We start from the raw sequence: 24,616 nt of genomic DNA on the forward strand, positions 1-24,616 counted from the left end.
CTTGGATCCTCAGCAAATGTAGGCTGACACTGGGTGATTAATTATGAGTGAACACGTACACTGACCTGTAACATCTATATCTTCTGGTTTGGTTCGCAAGTATTCGCATAGTTGGACTTTCCTATTGTCATCCGCATATTCGCTATTCATCAGACACTATTTTGAACCGCAACAATTATGATATATACTGTCTATGATCGTATGCTCTGGCATTTTCCATCCAGGAGCAACCATGCATGACGCCCGAGCGATTAGGACATTCTGAGAGCGAAGAAGCCTTACTGACCCTCGTCGACATCAACCACGCTTTCCAAACAACTTATTAGGCAATACATCGAGCGAGAACAGGTGAATTTATGGTATATAATCAAATACATGAGGAGGCCAAGCCATACGAATATCGCTATGGGCATGTGAGTCCGGAACCTCCGGCACCGAGCTCACAACCGTACGTCAGGCCGAAACATCCACGCGTATGGGTCGGTGCTGGCCGGTGTCATCATCGGTGCCTCCGACGACGCCGAGGAAGAGGGCTGAGGATCCTCTGCGACAACCTGCACGCCAAGCGGGTGCGCGCTCGCAGAAGGCGAGGGAACGAAGGAAGGTGGCGTACCGCTCTCAGACGGCGAAGGCGAAAGCGCAGGAGCCGGGTGGCTAGGCGTGGGCTGGACATCAGCAACAGATGCAGATTGAGAGCTTGGCACCCAAGTGGAAGCAGAGGCGGCGTCGAAATCCCTCACACTAGAAGATGGGGATAGAGACCAGGTGCTCGGGGCAGCAGCTTGGTTGACAGAGGGCTCGCCAGTGGTAGACGCAGAATGAACGGCAGACGCCGACATGACCGCCATTGGTCCCATGGCAGAGGTGCTTGGAGCAGCCCATGATGTTGACGCAGCAGGAACAGCAGGTGCTGAGACGGCCGCCATCGGGGTCGCTTTCGAGGAAGATGTGGCTGCCCATGACGTTGATGCAGAAGGAGCAGAAGAGGTTGACACTGCTGCCATCGGGGTCACCTTAGAGGTACTTATGGCTGCCCAAGATGCTGACGCAGAAGAAACAGAAGAGCCTGACACTGCTGCCATCGGAGTCGCCTGAGATGAAGATATGGCTGCCCAAGATTCTGACGCAGGAGGAACAGAAGAGGCTGAGAATCCTGCCATCGGGCCCATCCTAGAGGTGGTAGAAACCGCCAAAGATGACGAAGTACTGACTGCGCGCGCAGGGCCAGACTGAAAAGAAGGAGTAGCAGATACATCTGCAGCCTTCGCAGGAGGCGGCGATGGCGTCGGTGTCATCTGCTTCGTACTCGTGGCGTTGACCACTGGCGATGATGCTGGCGCAGGCACTTGAGCTTGAGGTGCCAATTCAACGTCAGCAGCCGTAAACACCAGGATTACATCTTGCGCGGAGGCAGAGCTACTACCAGAGCTGGACGGCGATGCTGTCGGAGAAGCAGCCAAAGAGTTACTTGAGGTGCCGCTTGGGTTAAGAGGAGCATCCGGGTCGGCGCCGTCTGCATTGACGGACGAACTACTGTCAGGATTGATCTCCGTCACACTAGCCATCAAGGCGTTCTGAGGGGTAGCGGGATCCACTTGGGCACCCTGTGCTGGCTGGTTCGTTGAATCGGAGCTAGTATCTCCTCCAGTGTCCGTACCGTTGTCCTGTCCGTTAAGCCACATTGGCCTCAATGCGCCAGTCATCGGGTTATACGCAAAGAGCTGACTCTTGTGTTGGCTTTCCGAGACAGGCTCTGTATCGCATGCCTCAGCAGTGAGAGGGGCAGGTGCAGGTGGATCAGGATCAAACGTCGCGCAGAAGGGGATTATCGACGCAGAGCTTGGTTCGAAGACAGGAACTTGAAGAGACACCAACACCTCGTCAAGGGAGGTTTGAAACGCCGAACTCTGTTCCGAAGATGATGACGAGAACGAAGCTTCAGATGCAGGAACTAAGAAGATCTGCGTCTGATTCGTCTCAGAAGCATTGAGAACGAAGGGAGCTCCAGCTGCAGATGCATCTGGTGTGCCGGCTGTGTCTGCTACTGGAGCAAGCACGAGAGAGGCGATGCGCTGTCCGACAGAGGATTCGACGAGCGCACTCTGTGAGAACTATCAGCTTATATTGTGGATGGTACAGTAAATCATCAGACGTACCATGATGTCTATGCGACCCGGAACACCGTCAATGGGGACAGCACTTTGATCTCGCTTGCCCAGGGTAGGAAGGACGAATTTTTGCTGGCCGACATGTCGTCTTGAATGGGACACCACATATGCTTGACCTTTGTCACCTAAGATCGAGACAGCGTTGTTCAAAGACCGATGGACGCGAACATGGTCATGATCGCCATTGATGACAACCTTTTCATGGGAATGTGGGCTACGGCGACCGCGCGTACGATCAGTCTCTCCTGTTCCAACATCCCTGTCGTGGTGATGGTGGCCATGGTGGTGGTGGTCATGGTCTGGGCTACGGTCGTAGCGAATGTGATCGTGTTCGCCATTGACCATAACCTTCTCATGATGATCCTTGAGACGGACATGATCGTGATCTCCATTGACAATGACTTTGTCGTGGCGAGCAGAATGTTCGTGGCTGGTTGATGGGGCTCCATCATAAGGTATGCGCCCTAAGATACGGGATGGTGAACGACCAACACGAACATGATCGTGGTCGCTGTTGACGATGACCTTGGGGTCGTGGTCGTCGTGGTCGTGATCGTGATCGTGGTGATGATGCCGTTTGGAGTGGCTACTCGTCGTATCGTGCTCCTCGTCAACTATGCGGCGGTACGCCTCGCGCGACTTGATTGGAATGAACCGTGAAGGACGAGACGGCTCTCGGCGGCGATCGCCACCCCAGAAGTCACCTGGCTGGATGAAAGGGTTCATAGGATCCCAACGTCGTCCCTGAATGATTTACCCGTCAAACAAGCTCAGGTATGTAGATGCTAGGTCAGGCAGCTTACCTTGTCGCCGTGCTTATCTACCTTCCCGTCTTTGTGACCACCTTCATCTTTGTCTTTGTCTCCCTTCTTGTGCGAGTCGTCCCCATCGGCGCCGTCCCCCTTCGCCTTGTGCGGGTCCTCGTCTTCGCCATCGCCTTGATTGCCCTTCTGGTCTGGCTCGTCAGTATCCCCATGACCATCTGCCGGTTTCGGCGTATCAGAACCGTCATGAGTCGTCTCATTTTTCTTGGACTCCACGCGAAAGCTCTGAGGAAGAGGAATGAGAGGTGCACTGTTGGAGCTCGCCTGGGCAGACTGTGTGGGGAGAACATGCGATGTCGAGACAACGGTGGCGGTCTCAGTGCTGTTGCCGCCATGAGAAGAGCGTGCCTCAACAGCAGCAGCATCGACGTTGGGAGCCATAGACAAGACCGCGACGGAGCACAGAGAGACAAGGACGCCGAAGCTGGGAGAGAGTGCGACCATGGTGATAGAGGGTAAACGCTCGAAGGTTTATGTTCTGTTGAGAACAAAAGCAAGAACGGAAAGCCTAAAGGAAGGACACGCAAGTTAAATGCTAAGAGAAGAAGGTAGGTTGTGCGAGACCGGTCGCTGAGAAGGGCGTGAAAAAGGTGGGGGAAGAGTCGCCTGGACTCGAAGAAGGATGAAGAGCGGGTGAGAGAAGGGATGAGGGCACGGAAGCGGCGGCGACGGCTTATATAGTGTCGAGCTCGTTTGAGACTGCGCCAGCCTGTATTGGAATCTGACAGCGGGGCTTCCGATTGACGCCCTCACCCGCGTCATACAGACGCGTCTCTCACGTGCCCGCTGTTCAGGTCACGTCCACCAGCTCGGGGCTCTCGGTCAACAGCCGCTGGGCTTTATGCAAGTAATTGGAGGCAAATTATGTTGAACATACTCAGAGATCCTATCGCTTGTACACGTCCAACTCTGTTTACTTCATCCTCTCCAGAATCGGTGCCCAAGCCTCGTCTCCGGGGTCGCATTTCCTCAGGTTATCGTAGTCGTACCAGGTAATCACGCTTGTCGAGTCGGCAACAGCGCTGCCCTGAGCATACGAGTACGCGGTTGCATGAAGAAGGAACTGAGTCCGTTCAAGCGGAGGTGACAATGAAGATCTGGAAGAGGGAGAAGAGGACACGAATGGCGCGGGTTTGTGTGCGATGAGCAGCTGGAAGAGCGCGCCAAGGGCTGGCACGTCAATGGCCGCAAGAGGTCAACGTAGATGAGCACGCACCGTGTCAGGGAATCTGACGGGACGGCGAAACTTGACATCAATTGACTTCAGAATGAAGGAGACGCCTTGAGCAGAAAGCATCTTCTGCGCCTTGTCTGGTCCCCCCAGCGCATTTCCAATCGCACTTATCCATTGCATGCGACCAGACTCAAAGAAACGGACTGCACGGAGGAAGTCTTCAGATATCTGAGGAACAGCGTGAAGCATTCATGCACACCGTATCGAACGTTGTTCACATGTCTGGGCCCATAAGCCCATCGCACCAGGATATTCAGCAGACTGAGACTCACTGGAACGCATCATGGTCTCCCCATACGATGGGCTGATCCCAAAAGCTAGTAGGATCAAATCCCTGCGCTGTTAGTTTTGCGCGTCCTTGTTCCGCTGCAGAGAGAGTTTCTGAAGGAATTTCATCAGGATGGGAAGGACCTTTGCTTCCCAAAGGAATATGATACGGAGAAGAAGGGTCACGAAAAGCTTGCTGCAAAGTCTTATTCAAGCGACACAGTCAATGAAGCCGTCCTGGAACTGTTGCCCACGACACAGACCTTTATAGAGCTTGAATTTCTACGCGGTGTTGCTTTCAACAGCGACCAGCGAGATAGGAATGGGGATAACGAGGCCTTCAGCATGTCTGAATCAGTAGCTGTTGAGGAGAGGAAGTCGTCGATGACAAGGTCGAGCGGCTTGGACGGCCCGACTGGGACATGGCTTGAATTGGAAGTGCGTCGATGGGCTCAACCTCGACAAAGCCGCTCATGGCAACTCTCCGCTTGGCTTCAAGACACCTCGTCCCTCTCCGACACCGCGCCCTCTCCACCTCCGCCCCTTCCCAGTCCAACCGCTTCAGGTCCGGCGCCTTCGCCGCCGTTGTCGCCGTATCCACCGGCCTCTTCGCTGTCTACTACTTCGACTCGCGCTCGGCCCTCCATCGCTATGTCCTGACTCCCGCGCTGCGCTACGCCCTGGATGCGGAGACGGGCCACCGGCTAGCTGTGCGTGTTCTCGGAACTGGCCTCGGTCCGAGAGACCAAGGCTCAGACGACGAGCGGTTGAGGGCAGAGGTGAGTGTAGACAGTACGACGTGTAGGTGCAAGTCATTGAACCAGTGGTCAAGCTATGGGGGATGGAACTGTCAAACCCCGTCGGCATCGCTGCGGGATTCGACAAGGACGGTGAAGCAATCGATGGTACGCCCCTCTCCAGCCTCACAACTTGCTGGAGGTGACCCCGCCGTGCAGGCCTATTCGGTCTCGGCTTCAGCTGGGTGGAAGTCGGCAGCATCACTCCAAAACCACAGGTAATCCCAGAGACACCCCCTTGATATCCCAATATGCTCACTCTTACTCTCTCTCGCCAGCCAGGAAATCCTCGTCCACGCGTGTTCCACCTCCCCGAGGACTCGGCCCTCATAAACCGCTACGGCTTTCCCTCTCAAGGGCACGCGTCGGTCCTCGCGCGCCTCCGCGCGCGCATCCCTGCCTTCTCTTCCTCTAATCCGGAGGAATCACCAGCGTCTCTGCACCCAGACAAAATGCTCGCCGTCAATCTCGGCAAGAACAAAGCCTCCGCGGTCGATTCGCCAGACGACTTTGTCGCAGGCGTGCACACATTCGCCCCCTATGCCGACGTACTGGTCGTCAACGTCTCCAGTCCAAACACGCCCGGGCTCCGGTCAGTACCTCATCCTCAGACCTCGCGTGTGTTGCGATGATTATTGACGATATGCAGAGGATTGCAGCAGCGTGGCCTCCTGGAAGGCTTGCTCAAGAACGTCACGCAGGCTCGCGACGAAGCGTCCAAGATGCGCGCGCGCAAACCCAAAATCGTGCTCAAGATCGCGCCAGACCTCAGCAGCTCCGAAATAGAGGACGTCGCGGACACCATACTCTTAACAGGCGGCATCGACGGAGTCATCGTGAGCAACACCACCATCCAACGCCCCGCGTCCCTCGTAAATCGTCAGTACCCCTCCCACGCCACCCCGCTCCTTTTGTTCAGCTGCACACGCACGCTCACAACGAAGCCTTCATTTCTGCAGCTGCAAAGGTCGAGGCCGGCGGCCTCTCCGGTGCCCCGCTGAAAGCAGCATCTCTCACCGCCGTACGGACCCTCCGCGCGCGCCTACCATCCTCCATCCCTCTCATCGGATGCGGAGGCATCGCCTCCGGCGCCGACGCCCTCGAGTTCGCGCGCGCGGGGGCCTCCTTCGTCCAAGTCTACACCTCCTTCGGGTACGACGGCGCTGGCGCGCCGCGCCGCATCAAGGACGAGCTCGCCGCGCAGCTCAAGGCGGAGGGCACCACCTGGTCCGCGGTCGTGCAAACGGCCGTGGACGGGCTGAGTTTGAAGGAGGAGCAGGGCGGAAGCGGGGTCGGGTTGTTGATCAGGCAGGCTGAGGAGCTGAAGGGGTTGTTGGATAGTCTTGGAGAGAAGATGGCACGTGAGGAGGTGGAGAGTAGTGTCGAGCCGAGTGCGGCGGTTTCGGCTCCGTCCGCGAACCCATGAAATAGACAGATGTCTTCGAGATGGGATCTCACAGCGTTGAAGTCGATTCAATGCCCTTCCCTCGCTTCTGTCATCCGTACCTGACCTCTCAAGAATCTGAACTTAGTCGTCAACAACGACAAGCGACTTGACAGAAGCCGCTTGAAGCACATATCCCCACTCTGAGATGCTCTTGTTATTTCATTTGGTTCAACTTGATCTTCGCCTCGTAATCCTCTCGTATTTTATACACTGCTCTAGCGTCCTGTGATATTTCCGTCAGCCGCGAAAATAAAACGGTAGACAGTGAGTGGTCGCACCTGCAGAATGTCCAGGTCGATATCCACCACCCTCATTTCCTCGTTTGGCCCTTCGATTCTCGTCACAACACCCTTAAATGGCATCGACACGCTCGAATGGCCAAGAAATCCTTTGGCTTTGGGACCACCACAGCTATATAGCTTGGTGTGAACGATGGTGTTCCACTGTATCAATACGGGAAGATCGGGAGACCTACTTGACAAAGATGACGCAGCACTCGTTCTCATAGGCCCTATTGATCACCATGCTGTCAAGCCACGACACTTCTGCCGAGCCACTGCGTGAGGTTGGTCAGAAGAAAAAATCAACTAATAAACGCCTCGAGTGAGTCAAACGACGTATATGACTTACTCAGGATCATGCTTTAACCCAAGTTCGCCAACATCGTCGAGGACCCAGCATGTGGGTACGATCACGACCTCAACGCCCTGCAACATGAGAGCGCGGAAAGCTTCAGGCCATGCGAGGTCCCAGCCTGGATCGCCACGTATAGGGATAAATATATTCGATCCGGAGGGGGAGAGTAGACGAACAGATGAGGAGGCCTGCTTTGAACTTGTCGGTCTGGAAGATTTGATGCTCCTCCGTCGAGCTTCTGAGATACTCCTGATCGTACGTCATGGACTATGACGACTAACGGGTGCCTCCTCAATGACCTACCTTTTCTCTGTAAGGGAGCATAAGAGTCTCGCACTCGGTGGATGATCCAGATGCCATGCACTCACGGGTGCCTACAGTGAGTCGCGTCAATATTACGAGACATAAACTTTGATCATAATATAGACGTACCACAAATTCTTCTTACGGTACTCTCCTAGGATCTCTCCGTGTTTATCGATGTACCTCGCCCTGAACACATCCGGCCCACACATGAGCTGACCCGCAGAAACGCCATGATGAGGAATGAGGACGGACGTATTGAACAGATGCTCATCGTTCTGCCTGCTCTTCTCAACGATAGTTCCCGCGACGATATCGATCGCGTACTTCCGCGCCAGATCCTGCAACACCTCGACCCAGTGCCCTTCGTCGTACGCGAGGTGCAAGTGCTCCGCGATGATCCCTGCAGGCGCGAATTATACAAGATCAGTTCAAGGACGAACAACTTCGTCGAACGTGATACGTACCGGTCAGGAAGTACTCGGGGAAGACAATGAGGTCGGCGCCCTGTGAAGCAGCCGAGGAGACGAACGGCTCCAAGCGGGCAAAGTTCGCGGTGACAGTCTCGTCAGAACTGATGCCTTCGGATTCTTGAGACGGAGGTACAGACGCGAATTGACATATTGCTATGCGGACTGGACGCGGCATAGTAGGGTAGAGGACGATAATAGTCTAAAGTCACGAGGAAGGCTGACTTGTTTGGCCAATGCATGCGCGCGGCTCTTCTCGCTCACTCTTCCAACATTGTCGTGGTCACTGGCGGTCATCACTAGACCTAGATGCATCTGCTCGACCCATCTGAACCAGTATTTCCTTTGACTCTGGCAGACGGTCGCTGTTCGATTTGTTGTTTTCGCTGTTATTTTTTGTCCCTCTCCGTGCCTGGGAGCGACGCTTTGAGCTCTAGCTTTAGTTGAAGCGGACTTTGATGCTGTCAAACCTTGCATGTATGCGCCCATATGTGACCAGGCGCAATCAGTATGTTCCCAAGGTCAGCGCATCCATGCTACAATCCCCTTTGTGCACAACGGCTGTAGGGCCATCACGCCTATTTTGAGTGTATGCATGCCGCTGCCCTCGTTTTCCTTACATAGGGCACTAGGAAATACTAACCACTCTGGATCTGGCGGTGTCTCAATCGCAAGGGAATTACACACCGCTTAGTGACCTCATCATCGAAGGTGAGCAAATGGCCAAAGCTATCCGCCGTGCATGAAATCCGATTTTAGCCATGATGCATGTTCCTAAAAATAGACCAGGGTTGGTGACGTCGAGCCTCGCGTTTTGTCTCGTGCAGTGCCATATCGCGATTTCTGCTGATCATAGGTTCCTGCCAAATCCTTTATATTCCCCTCGCCCCACCGCATCCTTTGATCCCGCAGTCCCTCGCCAGCGTTCCATCTCCCATCACCAGCATTCCATCTCCCATCACCAGCATTCACCATGGGCTTCCTATCTACCGTCCCCTCCGACGAGCGTTCCAACGCCCACGAGGTCGGACACGATCAGTATATTTCCACGACCGTGTATGGGTCTGCTCTTGCTGCATGTGAATTCCCCCGCTTCGAGATGCGCGAGGAAGAGATGCCCGCAAGGACAGCGGCTCGATTTGTCCACGACGAGCTCCTCATGGACGGAAGCCCGGCTTTAAACCTTGCGAGTTTTGTTACTACTTACATGGAAGACGAGGCTGAACGCCTCATGCTTGAAAATCTCGTCAGTAATTATGCAAATCCATGTAGTCTTTCATTGACCACTAATCTATTCTTTGCCTTTCTACCCGATTCTAAACTTAGTCGAAGAATTTTATCGACGTTGAGGAATACCCTGCTCTTGGGGAAATTGAGAGCCGTTGTGTAAATATGATCGCGAGGCTGTTTAACGCTCCGCTTGATACCCCAGAGGCAGAAGCTCTTGGTGTCAGCACCATAGGCTCCAGTGAGGCCATCATCTTGTCTGTCCTCGCAGCGAAACGACGCTGGCAAAGTGAGCTTTGTTTCTTCTTAGGTTAAAGCGATCACGTACTAACCACAATCCCGATCCGCAGATGCGCGTAAGGCGGCCGGAAAGCCTTACGATAAGCCCAACCTCGTCATGAATTCCGCAGTCCAAGTCTGTTGGGAGAAAGCCGCGCGCTACCTCGAAGTGGAGGAACGGTACCTGTACTGCACCTCGGAGCGCTTCGTGATTGATCCCAAAGAGGCTGTGGACCTCGTGGATGAGAACACGATTTTGGTCTGCGCTATCCTCGGCTCCACCTATACCGGCGAGTATGAGGACGTGCAGGGACTCAATGACCTCCTCCAGGCAAAGAATGAAAAGGAAGGACTGGATGTCCACATCCACGTAGACGCCGCAAGCGGTGGGTTCGTGGCCCCCTTCGTCAATCCGCAGCTTCTGTGGGATTTCAGAGTGCCTCTCGTCTGTTCCATCAATGTCTCTGGCCACAAATGTGAGTACCAGCTGGAATATGCTTCGCAGGCTTTGTTGATAATTTTGACAATCTCTTCCAGATGGGTATGTAAGCTCACTGTGGCACGTCGGATCGTCATCTAACTATTCAATTCAGTCTTGCCTACGCCGGCGTCGGCTGGGCCCTTTGGCGATCCAAGGCCTTTTTGCCAGAGGAGATCCTCTTCACTGTCAACTACCTAGGCTCTCCTCAGGTCTCATTTACGCTCAACTTTTCAAAGTCAGCCGTTCAGGTCATCGGGCAGTACTACCAACTACTTCGCCTCGGTTTGTTTCATCTTCACTCGTCCGCGTCAAGCCTGAGATTCATTTGTTATAGGCAAGTCTGGATATCGCGCTATCATGACTAACCTAACCGAAACGGCGGACTATCTCGCCGAATCTGTGGTGAAGTTTGCTGGGGGAGACAAATTTGTACTGATGAGCAAGACAGGCGGAGAGGGCTTGCCTCTTGTTGCCTGGCGCTTGAAAAACCAGGAACATTATGACGGTATGTCCGTTTGCTCAAGTAATTCGGTCGATATCTTCTTATGATCGTATACATCCAGAGTTCAGCATCGCTCGTCAACTGCGAGCCAGGGGTTGGATCGTTCCTGGTAGGACAGAAATACGACAAGTGCGCGACTTTCGCTGAAAGATAGTACAGCATACACGATGGCGCCACACTCCGACAAGCTCAAGCTCCTGCGCGTCGTTGTCAGGGAGGATTTCAGCAGATCTCGCTGCGAGACATTCATCCGCGACCTTACCGCCGTGCGTCTGCTAGTTCACCATCTTGAAGGCCTCGGTCGACTGATGTATCGTCGGAATTCGTAGGCTGTCAAGTTTTTGGATAATGCGCCAAAAGAAGTTGTGGAGCACCTCGCCCAAACGAAATTGCCGCAGTCCCACACGGCGGCCAACAAGTCGCACAAGTGCGTACTCTGCCATTTTTCTCCGTGTGGTCGATCAGTTTCTCTGATCATTTATAAAGGCATCATCATCACGAAAAGCATTCGCTGGCCGGCCAACACGATAAAACGCATGGAGTGTGCTAGAGATGCAGCACAGGCACGAAAGAGCACGAAAATGAAGTGAACAATATCAAGTGTAAGATACATACATACTCTGTACTTCCTTCATTATGAAGCATGCGTGATGAGATCATGATTCGATCAGACAAATAGTTTGCCTAGAGAAGCCTTCATCTACATTCGGTCCTCTACAAACCAGCCGTACTGCGCGTTGTCTTCGGTCTCCTCGTCATCGCCTCCACTCGCCTTGTCCCATTCTAACAACGCAAAGTGATGCTTCATCGACTCAATATATGGTTCCGTAATCTTGCAGGATTGGAGCGACAACGTCAATGAACGATCGATACCTCTGAGACCCGCACACAGTGCGCCGCCGAGCGATGATTCCTGACCATTCTGGATAAAGGTGCCATTCTCAATCTTCAGATACTGAAGTCGAGGATAAGGGTATGTGGGGGCTAGCGTTGCCAACGCATCTGCAAAGCTATCCGCCAAGCGGTTCGATACCACCAACGCTGTAACATTCTTCGACTGCTGTATGAGAGGGTGCCATTCTGATTCTGCGGGGGTGAATTCCGCGGATAGGTAGCACGAGCGCAACTCCTGAAGTGGGAGCATGTCGCTCAACGCCCGAAAAAAAGTATGTGCAATCCTGCGACCAAACATGTAAAACCGGCAGATGATCAACATCTCCAAACTCCCAGGTGTCTCGGGCGCCGACTCGTCGTCGAAATACTCGGATGGCGAGTCTACGGGCGAGGTATTCAGCGTAACGCCGGATACTATACGTCGCGTGCCGCTGCCGTCCTTAAATCGTAGAGAAGCAATCCTGTTTCCACTAGCCAAGTTCCCAACATAAAGTCGCAAAAATTGGGTAGCGGCGGCAACAGCAGTGTTAGCCATCACTTGGTGGCTCCAGTGCATAGGAAAAGAGTTTATATGAAGTCCTGACTTGAGTTTGAAGCGAGTGTCAGAGGGGAGAACAAGGTGGGACACCAGGGTGCTGCAAAATGTGATGGGCGCCTCCAGATGCAGTAACTTTAGGCGAGGTAAGAGTATGGTGGCATGGCTAGCAGGGTGGGAGTTCAAGCTGCCATCAGCAGTTGCCCATCGCTGTGTAAACGAGATGTGCAGATCATGCAGACAAGGCAACCCTTTGAGGGTGTTGAGGAGTCCTGGCATGAGATTACTTCCATCAACGGTCGGAGTTTCGAGTAACGTTAAATGTCTGAGCTCGCATTGAAATAGAGGTGATGAAAAATCCACGAGGCAGTGATTTAAAGAGAGCGACCGCAAATGTGGAGTGATACCCAAAAAGATATCCGAGGGGACCTTGTAGGCGTTCCGATTGGAGCCCAATTCGAGCGTTTGTAGAACCGGAGCGGGCTTCGACGTCAAGAGAGAGTCGTACCACTGCAAATCACGGGAGAGCTCACGGGAGCTGCCAGGATCGAGCTTCAGCGTTGCAGTGTGACCAACATGTGGCAACAATGCATCCAGAACACTATCTGTTTTCGCAAACGTTTCGTCAATGTCAATAGTGAGTTCTGTATTCTTCGCTCGGTGAACTAGTTCTTGTATAGCGTCAAGGTGTCGGATAGACGTGACCTCAGACCAGAGGTGTGAGCAACAAAGGGCCACCTCTCTCCAAAGTCGACAAACATGCGTAACTGTCAATCTAGACCAATCTTCATGTTTGCGTCGGGTGTCCAATCGCAGGAAGAAGAAGATATGAGTGAGAATCTCGTTTGGGAGATGGGATATCGGAGCTACGGAATTTCGTTGAGACCTGAGTACCGCTAGACACGCCTCCAACACGCGAATTTGAGCATCAAGTAACTCACATTGCGAGCGAAGAGATCGGCTGTCTATCTGCATGGCAGGCTATTGAGGGCTGATGTCTGAAAATATGGGCTGTTGAATGGAGGCCCTCTTAGGGATGCTAAGAGCTGACCTCGGACAGCCAGGAGATGGCAACACAGTTGTATTGAATTTGTATGAGTGAATGGGATCGCTGGTAGAATCAAACTCTCAGAAAGTGTGTATGACAAGCCCGATTTAATGTTTTATGCATATGCTGGTCAGTGGCTCAAGAAAGTGGTGGCAAAGATCAAGCTCAAGGTGACGCGGCGGCGCCTTTTTTAATGGCTAAGCTTTACTAATGCAAAGCTATGGCTATCTACATTCTTCGCGCCAACAAGACTATGTATTCTACATACAACTGGGTCTCCAAAGAGCGCATCAAAATTCTATGATGTCTTTTTCGATGGGGCTTGGGGGAAAATAAATGTAAAGGTGCTTGTACAGGTAGTAGCGTATGAGGGCGCGGGAGATTCGAATATGCAAGGACATCTGCGTGTGTTGAGGTATAGTAGATCATGGAGGGTGCACCGAAAGGTACGACAGCAAAAGAGACAGTGCGTAGATTAGAGGAGAGCCAGCGCGGAAGTATGCGTTCGCTACTCTATGACAATTTCTGCGCGCCTCAAGCGATGATGCTCAGCTCTCTGCGTCGAGAGCGCGCGAATTCGTCTTTGTATGTATTCCATATCCTGCAGACCTATCAATGCTGATCTAGGAGGGAGAAAATAATTCATACCTCATTAGCTCCTCGATGTAGGCCTGTTGAACTCCAGTAATTTCTTCCAGAGTTGGTTTGTCGGTCTGGACGACATGAACAGGCCGCCCAACTGAAAGACCAACGATGAAGAATGTAATTAGATGTAATATAGATATATGCACTCACTAACGGACACTATGCGTCGGCGGTAAGGCATCAGTCCCAAGTTATCTGTGAATACCATGGTTCAGGGAAACATAATCGAAGGGTACAAGAGAAGGAGATGGAAAGATCGTACAGTTCAAGAGTCCGCGACCATGAAAAAGTGGAAGAGTGAAACCAAAAACTCTTTGAAAGTTCTTCTGAAGGGTGTAGACAAGTGTCCCTTCCTCGTTCGGCATTTGCTGATATATCTGTAGTAGGGGCAACAACGATCAATAACCCAGGGCTCAGAAGGCATGTGAACTTGCATCATTCTCGCCGAAGGAGAATACAGGGACTAGGTCGGCTCTATGACAGATGTAAAGAACCCATACAGGCTTATTCAATTAGTGTAAACGCACCCATGCTGGATGGCGATCTTGATGAACCCTAATCTTGACTCAAACACCATTTTAAGCTCGCTGTGGTGACGTTGGGATCAAGACTCACCGTCTTCGCAATGTCAAGTCTGCGGTACCTGGTCGAGCACTCAGACTCTCGGCGGCGCCACCTACAACAATCGTGATCGCCTGCCCAGGGCCACTCTTGAGGATATTTGAGCACGAGCTTTTACTAACGGAGCAAACGCCGAGGAAGAGAAGAATCTCGCGATATATGGGCATTCTAAAGTTAGATGCAAGGGTGAGGAGGTGCGGCTTGATTCCAGGGAAGGCCTCCGAGAAACCTGTGCCTTCAGTGGCGAACGTGGCCAGCGCTCCCCTTGAGACAGACGTGAGGAGGATCGGTCGGTCGGGAACGGGGTGTACTACTTACATCCCGATGATACCTACACACTCATTGTTCAGTATTGAGATGGCATGAATGAAATTTAAAAGTTTGATATTACCATGCGGGTGATAACCAAATACATAAGGGCGATCTGGCGGTAGGTCAACTTCCTAACAATGTGACGCAATCTTATGTCAATGAATGCATAGAGAAAGCACAGGGGAAGTCTGTATGTGGAACACACTTTCTTGAATCTTCATTCACAACAACGGTCAATGGTGTGGCTATAATGAGCCAAGAGGAGATGACTGTATACTTGCAGGGGGGCTTACGATGCAGGGTAATATTCTGCAAAGTGTTTGAAGAATGGAAGGGAGCGGAACCATGGGCTCAACCTTCCGCCGTGTTCGGGTCCGCCGTCTACATAAAGCAGCCATATGAAATATATTGCGAGGAATGGCCACAGCGGTGGGAAAGAACTATGACGACAGTCAATCACCCGGGTTCGGTAGGTGGGATATCGGAGAACAATGACATCGTATTCCCGGAAGGACGAGACGTACCACAACAGTAAGAATAAGAATGCCGTCGTGATGATCATTGTGGACCATATCGCAACTACTGTCGTCTGCAGCCTTCGCGCTCTTGGTATGTGTGACGGCACGAACCTAATGAGCGAGCGGTAAATTTTGGTCAGCAATCACATCACAGACGGGCCGATGGGGTCAATATGGAAACAAGAAGCAGTCAGTAGATGGACGCGCAAGATGAACATGCAAGAGAAGATGACAACAGGATCCGAGCATGAATGGAAATGTGTAGAGGATCGAGATGCCTGATTGGCACGCACTCACTCAACGTGAGCTTGGAGAGCCTGAACTGGGCGTAACGGCGTCACAGTGAGTTTAGACAGTCGTTCTTTGAGAGAGGAGGACGAAAGGCTGCGCGAGGCCGACGACAACATTGGCCGCGCATCCATCCTGGAGACTAAGAAATGAGAGCAAGCGAGAATGTTGCACTTTGCGGCACGGCACACTCATAAACACGGTGACTTCCGGATCCGGCATGCGGGGCCCCGGCACTTGCAACTTACAGATCTCAAAAGAAAAGATTCCCTCCGTGCAAGACCATGTTTAATACTGCCATGAAGCGTCGCAAAATCGTCCGCCTGTAAATCCACCTTGTAGTGACAACCAAAAGCTAGGAGAACCCACATCATCGACATCTGCTTATGTGAGCAGCTTTGCTAGGAACTGGCCCGTTTTGGTTCTTCCTCGCAGCTTGATCACTGCCATTGACAAAGGGCTCGGATATTTGCCCTCATCTATATACAGGCTTTACGAGAAGCATAAAAGCCATGTCAGGAACTGTAACGGTATTCGTCTCATCACTAGATACCCATTCCGAGCGTCGGTTCGATCTCCATACGACCGTCAGCCAGCTCAAGGTAAGCCGATCATGATCTCCAGCTCTATTAGACATCCTTTGACAACCGAGCTATTCCGGTATACCCTCTAGGGAAAACTCGAGCTAGTCACTGGAATTCCAGTAGAAAATCAGAGGATTGCGGTGTATAACTCCGAGTCCGATACCCAAGCCGCTGCTCTTCTGGACGATGATCAAAGACCACTAGGATTTTATGGAATACACGATTTCCAGTTGCTCAAAGTTGGATGATCCCTCGATCCTGCAGCCCTTTCACTGAATGTTATTCTCAGGTGGAAGATACAAATCCGTCTGTCACATTCACAGGGCAACTGACCGACGTCTCTGCGGTAGAGAAATTTGAGTTGAGTGAGGAGCAGTATGCACAAAGACAGGGTAAAGCATGCCGCCGTTTTCGCCACTTTGTCGACTGAGAAATACAGATTCTGTCTTGGCGTACAAGCAACGCCATCAAGTTGGGCGATTCGCGCCCAAAGACAAACCTCAACAACAAGCTTCCATGCCGACCAATGTAAACATACCTATTGGATCGCGGTGTCAGGTTGAATCCGCTGAAGAGGGCCTTTATAAGCGTGGTACGGTGCGGTTTGTTGGACCCACCCAGTTCGGGAACAGTGTGGGATTGTGGGTTGGCGTTGAGTACGACGAGCCTTTTGGTAAAAACGACGGATCGTAGGTCCCATTCGGCACTTTCATGCGCCCAAAGGAAGCTGACCTTTTGGATCTGGCAGTGTTCAAGGCGAGCGGTACTTTACCTGCAGACATAATTACGGTGCATTCGTCAGACCAGAAAAGGTCGAAATTGGAGATTTCCCAGAGTTGGATATTGACCTGGAGGAAGACGAGATGTGATATTTCTCGTGTACTAATGAATACCGTACAACATATACGATAACTGCGAGGTTGGGCTCGATTTGTGCGTCGGGGCTATGTCGCAGTGCCAGAAGTCTCTGGAATGTCCCGGAGATTTGAGATTCCCACGGTGCTACGACGCAAGTAAGGACGCGCGTCGCTCTTGCTCATCCCCACTATAAAGTATCCTCTACCAATCTCCGAGCACATCTCGTCTCTTCCTTTCTCCGTATTCTGTATCCACCATGGATCCAAGTGGTGCCGCGTCCCAGAACCCAGATGATATTTCGACCGCTATCTTGCGGCCCAAGAAGTCGTGCGTAGAGCTACTTCACCGGTTGGCGATAGGTGCTCATCATCTGTGCCACAGGCCTAACCGACTCATTGTCGATGAAGCGACATCTGATGACAACTCTGGTAGGATCGCAGCAGTGTGCTTGACAGACTAGAAGCTCATGCGATAGATTAGTCGCTACCTTGAACCCAGTGACTATGGAGGCTCTTCAGCTCTTCCGCGGTGATACCATCATCGTCAGGTACTTCATAGATTCCGCGTTTTATTTGTGCCACGGTAATTGATTGACTTAACACGATTAAAGGGGCAAGAAGCGGAGAGACACCGTCCTCATTTGTTTGAGCTCCGACGACGTTGAAGAAGGGCGTATCCAAATCAACAAGGTTGCCCGGAATAACCTCCGTGTCAAGTTGGCCGACCTCGTCAATGTGCACCAATGCCTTGACATCAAGTACGGCAAGCGCATACATGTACTGCCCTTCGACGATTCCGTGGAGGGCCTTAGTGGCAATATCTTTGATGTCTACCTGAAGCCTTATTTCCTTGAGGGTACGTTCATGCTGTTGAATTTGGATTCAGTCCATTATACATCATTCATTTAGCCTACCGACCCGTGCGCAAGGGCGACACCTTCCTCGTCCGCGGTGGCATGAGAACCGTTGAGTTCAAGGTCATGGAGACCGATCCGGCAGAATATTGTATTGTCGCGCAGGACACGGTCATCCATACAGGTGCGAGTCATCGACATTTTTACATGAACAATTCTCATAAACGACACAGAGGGTGACCCTGTCAAGCGTGAAGACGAGGAGGCCAACCTCAGTGATGTTGGTTATGATGACATCGGTGGTTGCCGCAAACAAATGGCACAAATTCGTGAACTCGTCGAGTTACCGCTTCGGCATCCACAGCTTTTCAAGTCGATTGGTATCAAGCCCCCTCGCGGTATTCTGATGTACGGTCCTCCTGGTACGGGTAAGACGCTCATGGCTCGCGCTGTGGCCAACGAGACTGGCGCGTTCTTCTTCTTGATCAACGGCCCCGAAATCATGAGTAAGATGGCCGGTGAGAGTGAGAGTAACTTGCGAAAAGCATTTGAAGAGGCGGAAAAGAACTCCCCTGCTATCATCTTCATTGATGAAATCGACTCGATTGCCCCAAAGCGTGAAAAAGTGTGTTTTGTTTCCGGTCATGTTGTTGGACCACATGCTAATGTCATTCGTAGACGAACGGAGAAGTCGAGCGTCGTGTTGTATCGCAATTGCTGACCTTGATGGACGGTCTCAAGGCTCGTTCGAACGTAGTCGTTATGGCCGCCACTAACCGACCGAACTCCATCGACCCCGCTTTGCGTCGATTCGGCCGATTCGATCGTGAAGTTGATATTGGTATCCCTGATCCCACTGGACGCCTGGAGATTCTCCGCATCCACACGAAGAACATGAAATTAGGGGATGATGTCGATCTCGAGCAGGTATGTGTAAACATGTTTTCATCATTGACAACAATGTTCGACATTTTTCCGTAGATCGCTGCGGATACGCACGGTTATGTTGGTTCTGATCTGGCTGCGCTCTGTTCAGAAGCGGCCATGCAGCAGATCCGTGAGAAGATGGATCTCATTGATCTGGATGAGGACACCATTGATGCTGAAGTGCTCGACTCGCTCGGTGTCACTATGGAGAACTTCCGATTCGCTCTTGGTACTTCCAACCCATCTGCCCTGCGCGAGACTGTTGTCGAAGTACCTACTGTCAAGTGGGACGATGTCGGTGGTTTGGACAAGGTCAAGCAGGAGCTCCAGGAAACTGTACAATACCCTGTCGAACATCCCGAGAAGTTCATCAAGTACGGTATGCAGCCGTCGAAGGGTGTGTTATTCTACGGTCCTCCTGGTACTGGTAAGACCCTTCTCGCGAAGGCAATTGCAAACGAGACACAGGCGAACTTTATCTCGATCAAGGTCAGTCTCTTCTTTTTTCTTCACTAACGAATGCTGATTTTGCCAAATAGGGTCCCGAACTGCTTACCATGTGGTTCGGTGAGTCTGAAGCGAATGTTCGAGATGTCTTCGACAAGGCCCGTGCTGCCGCCCCCTGTGTGATGTTCTTCGATGAGTTGGACTCTATTGCTAAGGCCCGTGGGGGCTCCTCTGGCGATGCTGGTGGTGCGGGTGACCGTGTCTTGAACCAGATTTTGACTGAGATGGACGGCATGAATGCGAAGAAAAATGTGTTCATCATTGGGGCCACGAACCGACCGGACCAGATTGACCCCGCGCTCCTCCGTCCTGGTCGTCTCGACCAGCTCATCTACATCCCTCTCCCCGACGAGCCTTCTCGTTTGTCCATCCTTCGTGCCGCACTCCGCAAGTCTCCGATTGATCCTGGAGTTGACCTCCCTTTCCTCTCGAAGAACACGCATGGCTTCTCTGGTGCCGACTTGACGGAAATTTGTCAGCGTGCGGCAAAACTTGCGATTCGGGAGAGTATCGAGTCCGACATCCGCCGGACAAGGGAAAAGAAGGAGAAGGAGGAAGCTGCTGGTGATGATGCAAAGATGGAGGAGGACGAAGAAGAGGAAGATCCTGTCCCCGTCATCACTAAGTTCGTCCCGTGTTCTTTGACTCAGCGATATAATACTCATATACTTCCTACAGAGAGCACTTCGAGGAAGCGATGAAGTATGCTCGTCGTTCAGTGTCCGACGGCGATATCAGGCGTTACGAGATGTTCGCACAGGTATGTTTCTCTGTATTTTACCTTGCCAAAGATAAGATAAATAATGATTCACGCCCGCAGAACTTACAACAATCCCGATCGTTCGGCTCGAACTTCAAATTCCCAGAGAGTGGGTCAGCTTCTGCGGACGGCTCATCTGCTGCACAGAGCAGTGGCAACGCTGCATTCGTGGAAGATACACAGGACGATGACTTGTACGCCTAATGATGATTTGCTACCACTTTCGCACCCCATTTTCTGTTCTCTACTTGTGTCCCAAATCTTGTTTTCGTCTAGTCGGCATGCAACGATAGAAACTTCGTGTATTTTCTGTAAACTCAAAGATCGCTCATTGATGTGTTCGAAGTGCAAGTTTTTCATTAACAGTCTGGCCTCCAATGCGACCGGCACGTATGGAAAAGTGTGTCCTATGACATGTACATGTGGGGGAGATTTAACGAAATTTGACTAAGTCTTATTGCTCTTAGCATCCCATTGTAATTCCATCATAAGGACCATCGTGGTCGTCCAAGTCTCCGTCCCAAATTTCCTCGACGGCTCCATCAATACACTCAGTTGACGGATTTTCTTGCCCTGTAGAAGATACATGATTTGATCAGATGTCATTGGATACAATATGGGTTACATACCGGAGCACTGCACCCAAGCGTTGGATCCGTCGATATGCACCTCGCCGGAGGGGTGCCGGAAGCCTAGAATCTCGAAGGGAAGAATCGCCACAGGGTCTTTCTTATTGTTGATGTGCGTTAGCTGGACATGGGTGTCGACATAGTTAGCGAAGGCTTGATTCCCAACCCGAGGGAGGCCATAGCATATTGTGCGAACAGACACGGTGGGCGGGAGGTGGAAGGGAAGATACACAGCGTCCAGGAGCGACAGCGATGCGCCTGTCAAAGCAAACATCACAGCCATTCAACCGCGTAGCCAAAATTTTCGTTTCAGGAAGATCTAGACCTAATGAATGACCAGTGGTAACGACAGATTGAGAGTTGTGTTCCGCTAAAACCGTCTGTACAGCGGACAGTATTTGTGGTGCCGTCCTGTCATCAACGGACGATGAATATAAAAATCCTGTGCATGGACAACAGTGCTGACAGACCGTGCATGGGCATCTGCAAACCCTGTATGGACTTCGATGCTGCTATCGATTCCCGGGAACATACTTTGATCTAACTTCTCCTTGGGGAAGTCAAGGTCGGTGAGAACAGATTCACTGGGAGTAACATTGGCAATCAGGTTTCTTCCACGAACCAGCAGTGAACCAGCGCTCTGGTGACCGACATACAACTTTTCGGGATTCGTTCCTTGGTGAGCAACAATCACCACGTCTAGCATAGAATCCCATCCCACATACCAGTACTGAATAGTACTACCATCCCCACCGGATACGAAAGGCTGGAATCCAGGATTTGCCTCGCAATTGGCTGAACAACATCCATGTGAATATCAAAGATGCACGCCGTCAAGATACAGTTACCTTACCTCCACAGGTCCACGTTAGTGTCGCCGACGGATTGCAGTAAGCCGCGCTGGCGGACAGCGTGAAAGGTCGAAATGCAGTGATCTGGTCTTGGGAGAGAGTAGGCAGTGACTGTCGCTTGTCTATATCAGGCGCAGGAGAAGCGAGAGCGCGGGTGATCAGGACAGAAGTTAAGACGATCTTCCAAATGGTTCCCATTGTCTTGCTCGAGCGACTGCAACACAGGATGCGAGACCTTGTGAGCGTGCTCTTTTATACAAGAGCCACTCCGTTGATGAAGTGGTAAAAGTATTGCTGATGGGCCCAACCGGAAGACTGCAGGAACAGGTTTAAGGATAGCATTCCCGAAGATTGTGTGGGAATGAAACTGTACATGCGCTGCAATTTGATCTCGCCGTGTTGATATAGAAGTACAGCTGCCACAGTGAACGGCCAGGTAAAGCAGAGAAAGGAGAGGATTACTGGTAGGAAGGGCTAGGTTAGGGAGTTCATTGAACGATAATATATTCTCTATTACAGAGCTCCCACCGTGGTTGAAGCGGACCAGGGCACACAGCCCAGCAAAGACATGGACAGTCTTTGTATAGTATGATAGAAGAGCAATCAGTCGACGGGCCTGAGAGTAGATATGGTATATCAGAGGTCTGATCATCAAGATCGAACATCCTATTCATAGTGATACACTGTATCATACACTGCATGATCATGTGAGCAGAGATCCTCGACTTGTGGAGAATGCAGGCATGTACCGAAGAGCAATACAAGACCACCTGATTTAGCAGCCAATCTCAACGCCATCGTAAGGACCATCATGGTCTGGTTCATTGCTGTTGAGAAGAGAAGGTTCGGCTCCGACAATGCACTTTGAGGAAGGATTGTCGTGGCCTATTGAAGCAGTTTGAAAGAAGTCAGCACTACTGTGCAGTCTAAAGAAAGTACACGAATGCACGCACCAGGACAAGAATCCCATGTTTCATCTTCATTGATATGAACCTCTCCGTTCGGATGTACAAAGCCGAGGAGTCTTCCAGGAACAATCGGTACGGGATCCTTCTTGTTGTTGATATGCGTTAAGTGGAGATTCGCGTCGACATAGTTCGCAAATGCCTCATTTCCAACCTGAACGGGGCATCAACTATAGTTGTAAAAACAGCTGAATGAAGTGAGCTACCCGAGGCAGTCCATACGTGACCGTGTTGATCCTGATCGTAGACGGGAGGTGCAGGTGAAGATACACGGAGTCGAGAAGGCTAATAGCGGCACCTAGATTGAGCACGATGAGCAAAGGCTATCAAGTGTCAACGCTAAACATAAATATTGCTTGTACGCACCCAGTGAGTGCCCGATAACCGTCACCGTCTTGGCACCATGCGCAGAAATGGTTTCCTGGACAGCCGCTAAAACACTAGTCGCTGCTCTAAACAAACAACATTGTAAAATTCCAAATCAATTTGATATAATCAAAGCCATTGACTTCTCTTGCGCTGCGCCAAATCCGTTGTGCACCTGAATGGATGAACTGATGCCAGGGAACAATGTCTAGAGAAGAAAGTTCAAATACACTCCGAGGCATAAAGAACAATTTTACACGCACTGAGTCCAGAGGCGTCAAGAAAAAGTCTGCGTCAGTCAGGAGGGGTAGACTGTTATGATAAGAGAATGAGTAAATATGTGTGGTGATGATGAAAGCTGCTAACATCTTGCTGGTATCCGTGCCCTGATGTCCCACGATCACTGTGCTTTCGACCGGATCCCATCCCACATACCCTACAATTGAATCAGAACACAAATTATATTTTGGAAAGGAACTGAAGTTACGCACAGAACTGTACCGTGTCCCCGTCACCACCAGATGCCGTAGGTTTGAAACCAGGGTTTGCATTGCAGTTTGCTGATGCTCAGGTCAACCAGCGAGTCGACAAGTGAGATTTTAGGCATACCTCCACAAGTCCACGTGAGAGTAGTAGATGGGGCACAGTACGATGCGCTGGCATAGAACGTGAAGGGCTTGAATGTAGAGATCTGAGCCTGTGATAGAGTGGTGACGGACTGCCGCTTGATGGCAACACCTTGCACATTGTCGAGGAGTGCAACTGCAACGAGGGCAGCAGTGAAGACACGAGCAGCCATTGTAACCATGGTGGACTCAGGGAACGGAACAGCCGAGGAGCCTAAGGAAGGAAGCGGGGAGGACGGTCATGGTATACTTATACTTAGACCGGAGCCGCGATAGAACTTTCCGAGCCAGGGGACCACTATCGCCTTTCAGGGGCTCACCGTTTACAAAACATTATTACGACAGCAAGGACATCCGATTTTCACATATGGAGGTTTTTCTCGCGCAAGGGATGCGATGAAAGCTGTCAGGGCCACAATAGGGTTTCGTCTTAGCAGTGGGCTAAGTATACCGGCTTGTTGATGCCCGATGCATGTGGCCTACATGGTGTCATTCTCACATGATGTCTGCCGCGGGAGCTGTAGTATGCTACAAACGTGTCAGGTGTCGGGATGCACGTTCAAAGTAGCACTCACGACAGTCACACACGGAGCGACGATCAGATGGGGGTCGTCGGATATCGAGCCACATTCAGGTAACATCACGCTGTTTCAACCACGTTCAATAGCGGTGGATGCCTTTGTGCTGATGCAAAACGTGTCTTCAACTCAAGCAAGATCGCAGATGGGCCTAGGAATGGTTCTGTTCCTGCACAGTCAGTCAATATCCAATACGCATGAACCAAAAGAGATGCCTCACCAAGATTGGTAGATCTTTCTCCTGATCGATTCGGATTTTGCTGCTTGTTTCGATCGGAAGTGGGGGATGGCAGAAACTTAAGGCAGACGAAGACAAAGGCAAAGTCTGGTAGCACGAGGGAAGGAAGGGGGATCGGCCCTAATAAGTCAAGAGCATCCTTGGCTAGCCTTGGCTGTACGTCGACGCTGTGGATCGATCATGATACTGTAAAGTAAGTCGATGGATACATATACGACAGACACAAATAAAGGTAAAAACTACTATAGCGGAAGCACAGAAAGAGGAGCAAGGACTTTCAGGCCTGCTGAGGGACTGGCAGAGCGAGGTGCGAGTTGAGAGAGACAGACGTGAATATCACGTTGGAGTCCATATGCAGAATCTTGCAGAAGCTATTCG

General features: G+C 51.5%; 12 protein-coding genes across 12 annotated transcripts; 4 read left to right on the top strand and 8 right to left on the bottom strand.

Moving 5' to 3' along the window:
• Window positions 1-335: 335 nt before the first annotated feature.
• On the bottom strand, window positions 336-942 carry HETIRDRAFT_410753 (uncharacterized protein). Its single transcript, XM_009550818.1, has one exon. It carries the CDS (start codon window positions 924-926, stop codon window positions 441-443), a length of 486 nt encoding a protein of 161 aa, XP_009549113.1. The 5' UTR covers window positions 927-942; the 3' UTR covers window positions 336-440.
• Window positions 943-3,905: 2,963 nt separating this feature from the next.
• HETIRDRAFT_172372 (uncharacterized protein) lies at window positions 3,906-4,840 on the bottom strand (the record flags this gene model as incomplete). The annotated part of the gene is made up of 5 exons (XM_009550819.1): window positions 3,906-4,142; window positions 4,209-4,369; window positions 4,426-4,448; window positions 4,499-4,698; window positions 4,757-4,840. The coding sequence occupies 5 exons, from the start codon at window positions 4,838-4,840 to the stop codon at window positions 3,906-3,908; spliced, it is 705 nt and encodes a 234-aa protein (XP_009549114.1).
• Window positions 4,841-4,966: 126 nt separating this feature from the next.
• dhod1 (Dihydroorotate dehydrogenase 1) lies at window positions 4,967-6,747 on the top strand (the record flags this gene model as incomplete). The annotated part of the gene is made up of 6 exons (XM_009550513.1): window positions 4,967-5,272; window positions 5,326-5,398; window positions 5,450-5,508; window positions 5,569-5,882; window positions 5,940-6,169; window positions 6,250-6,747. 6 exons carry the CDS (start codon window positions 4,967-4,969, stop codon window positions 6,714-6,716), a joined length of 1,449 nt encoding a protein of 482 aa, XP_009548808.1. The 3' UTR covers window positions 6,717-6,747.
• Window positions 6,748-6,868: 121 nt separating this feature from the next.
• Window positions 6,869-8,530, bottom strand: HETIRDRAFT_459962 (uncharacterized protein). The gene is made up of 9 exons (XM_009550820.1): window positions 8,144-8,530; window positions 7,806-8,079; window positions 7,742-7,747; window positions 7,677-7,683; window positions 7,550-7,622; window positions 7,368-7,491; window positions 7,213-7,293; window positions 7,016-7,148; window positions 6,869-6,960 (listed from the first exon to the last, which is right to left on the bottom strand). The coding sequence occupies exons 1-9, from the start codon at window positions 8,322-8,324 to the stop codon at window positions 6,892-6,894; spliced, it is 948 nt and encodes a 315-aa protein (XP_009549115.1). The 5' UTR covers window positions 8,325-8,530; the 3' UTR covers window positions 6,869-6,891.
• A 538-nt stretch (window positions 8,531-9,068) lies between these two features.
• On the top strand, window positions 9,069-11,308 carry HETIRDRAFT_35909 (glutamate decarboxylase/sphingosine phosphate lyase). Its single transcript, XM_009550440.1, has 9 exons — window positions 9,069-9,392; window positions 9,473-9,662; window positions 9,724-10,132; window positions 10,246-10,415; window positions 10,468-10,638; window positions 10,697-10,744; window positions 10,795-10,901; window positions 10,965-11,062; window positions 11,122-11,308. The coding sequence occupies exons 1-9, from the start codon at window positions 9,120-9,122 to the stop codon at window positions 11,183-11,185; spliced, it is 1,530 nt and encodes a 509-aa protein (XP_009548735.1). The 5' UTR covers window positions 9,069-9,119; the 3' UTR covers window positions 11,186-11,308.
• On the bottom strand, window positions 11,296-12,043 carry HETIRDRAFT_441067 (uncharacterized protein). Its single transcript, XM_009550821.1, has one exon. The coding sequence runs from the start codon at window positions 11,849-11,851 to the stop codon at window positions 11,336-11,338; it is 516 nt and encodes a 171-aa protein (XP_009549116.1). The 5' UTR covers window positions 11,852-12,043; the 3' UTR covers window positions 11,296-11,335.
• Window positions 12,044-12,338: 295 nt separating this feature from the next.
• Window positions 12,339-13,252, bottom strand: HETIRDRAFT_147320 (uncharacterized protein; the record flags this gene model as incomplete). Its single annotated transcript, XM_009550822.1, has 3 exons — window positions 13,116-13,252; window positions 13,006-13,062; window positions 12,339-12,930 (listed from the first exon to the last, which is right to left on the bottom strand). Coding segments are annotated over exons 2-3 (624 nt in total), but the record flags the coding sequence as incomplete, so codon positions are not given.
• Window positions 13,253-13,367: 115 nt separating this feature from the next.
• On the bottom strand, window positions 13,368-15,630 carry HETIRDRAFT_155947 (uncharacterized protein; the record flags this gene model as incomplete). The annotated part of the gene is made up of 10 exons (XM_009550823.1): window positions 13,368-13,713; window positions 13,761-13,851; window positions 13,908-13,952; window positions 14,020-14,134; window positions 14,192-14,231; window positions 14,285-14,317; window positions 14,373-14,642; window positions 14,984-15,130; window positions 15,215-15,319; window positions 15,506-15,630. 10 exons carry the CDS (start codon window positions 15,628-15,630, stop codon window positions 13,647-13,649), a joined length of 1,038 nt encoding a protein of 345 aa, XP_009549118.1. The 3' UTR covers window positions 13,368-13,646.
• Window positions 15,631-16,008: 378 nt separating this feature from the next.
• HETIRDRAFT_324089 (uncharacterized protein) lies at window positions 16,009-16,949 on the top strand (the record flags this gene model as incomplete). Its single annotated transcript, XM_009550824.1, has 5 exons — window positions 16,009-16,098; window positions 16,170-16,319; window positions 16,370-16,472; window positions 16,520-16,769; window positions 16,829-16,949. The coding sequence occupies 5 exons, from the start codon at window positions 16,009-16,011 to the stop codon at window positions 16,947-16,949; spliced, it is 714 nt and encodes a 237-aa protein (XP_009549119.1).
• Window positions 16,950-17,137: 188 nt separating this feature from the next.
• Window positions 17,138-20,458, top strand: HETIRDRAFT_155948 (AAA ATPase, CDC48). The gene is made up of 11 exons (XM_009550825.1): window positions 17,138-17,265; window positions 17,320-17,366; window positions 17,419-17,485; window positions 17,549-17,793; window positions 17,847-17,975; window positions 18,025-18,416; window positions 18,470-18,718; window positions 18,773-19,207; window positions 19,258-19,850; window positions 19,904-19,985; window positions 20,046-20,458. Exons 1-11 carry the CDS (start codon window positions 17,195-17,197, stop codon window positions 20,187-20,189), a joined length of 2,454 nt encoding a protein of 817 aa, XP_009549120.1. The 5' UTR covers window positions 17,138-17,194; the 3' UTR covers window positions 20,190-20,458.
• Window positions 20,449-21,663, bottom strand: HETIRDRAFT_50643 (Lipase, class 3; the record flags this gene model as incomplete). Its single annotated transcript, XM_009550492.1, has 6 exons — window positions 20,449-20,558; window positions 20,615-20,872; window positions 20,940-21,025; window positions 21,085-21,198; window positions 21,271-21,409; window positions 21,468-21,663. The coding sequence occupies 6 exons, from the start codon at window positions 21,661-21,663 to the stop codon at window positions 20,449-20,451; spliced, it is 903 nt and encodes a 300-aa protein (XP_009548787.1).
• Window positions 21,664-22,240: 577 nt separating this feature from the next.
• Window positions 22,241-23,604, bottom strand: HETIRDRAFT_172384 (Lipase, class 3; the record flags this gene model as incomplete). The annotated part of the gene is made up of 9 exons (XM_009550826.1): window positions 22,241-22,350; window positions 22,419-22,584; window positions 22,637-22,728; window positions 22,797-22,882; window positions 22,940-23,004; window positions 23,060-23,108; window positions 23,163-23,232; window positions 23,288-23,356; window positions 23,406-23,604. 9 exons carry the CDS (start codon window positions 23,602-23,604, stop codon window positions 22,241-22,243), a joined length of 906 nt encoding a protein of 301 aa, XP_009549121.1.
• Window positions 23,605-24,616: the final 1,012 nt, after the last annotated feature.

Source organism: Heterobasidion irregulare, assembly GCF_000320585.1.
Source record: "Heterobasidion irregulare TC 32-1 unplaced genomic scaffold scaffold_08, whole genome shotgun sequence".
In the NCBI taxonomy this organism is placed as follows: Eukaryota; Fungi; Basidiomycota; class Agaricomycetes; order Russulales; family Bondarzewiaceae; genus Heterobasidion; species Heterobasidion irregulare.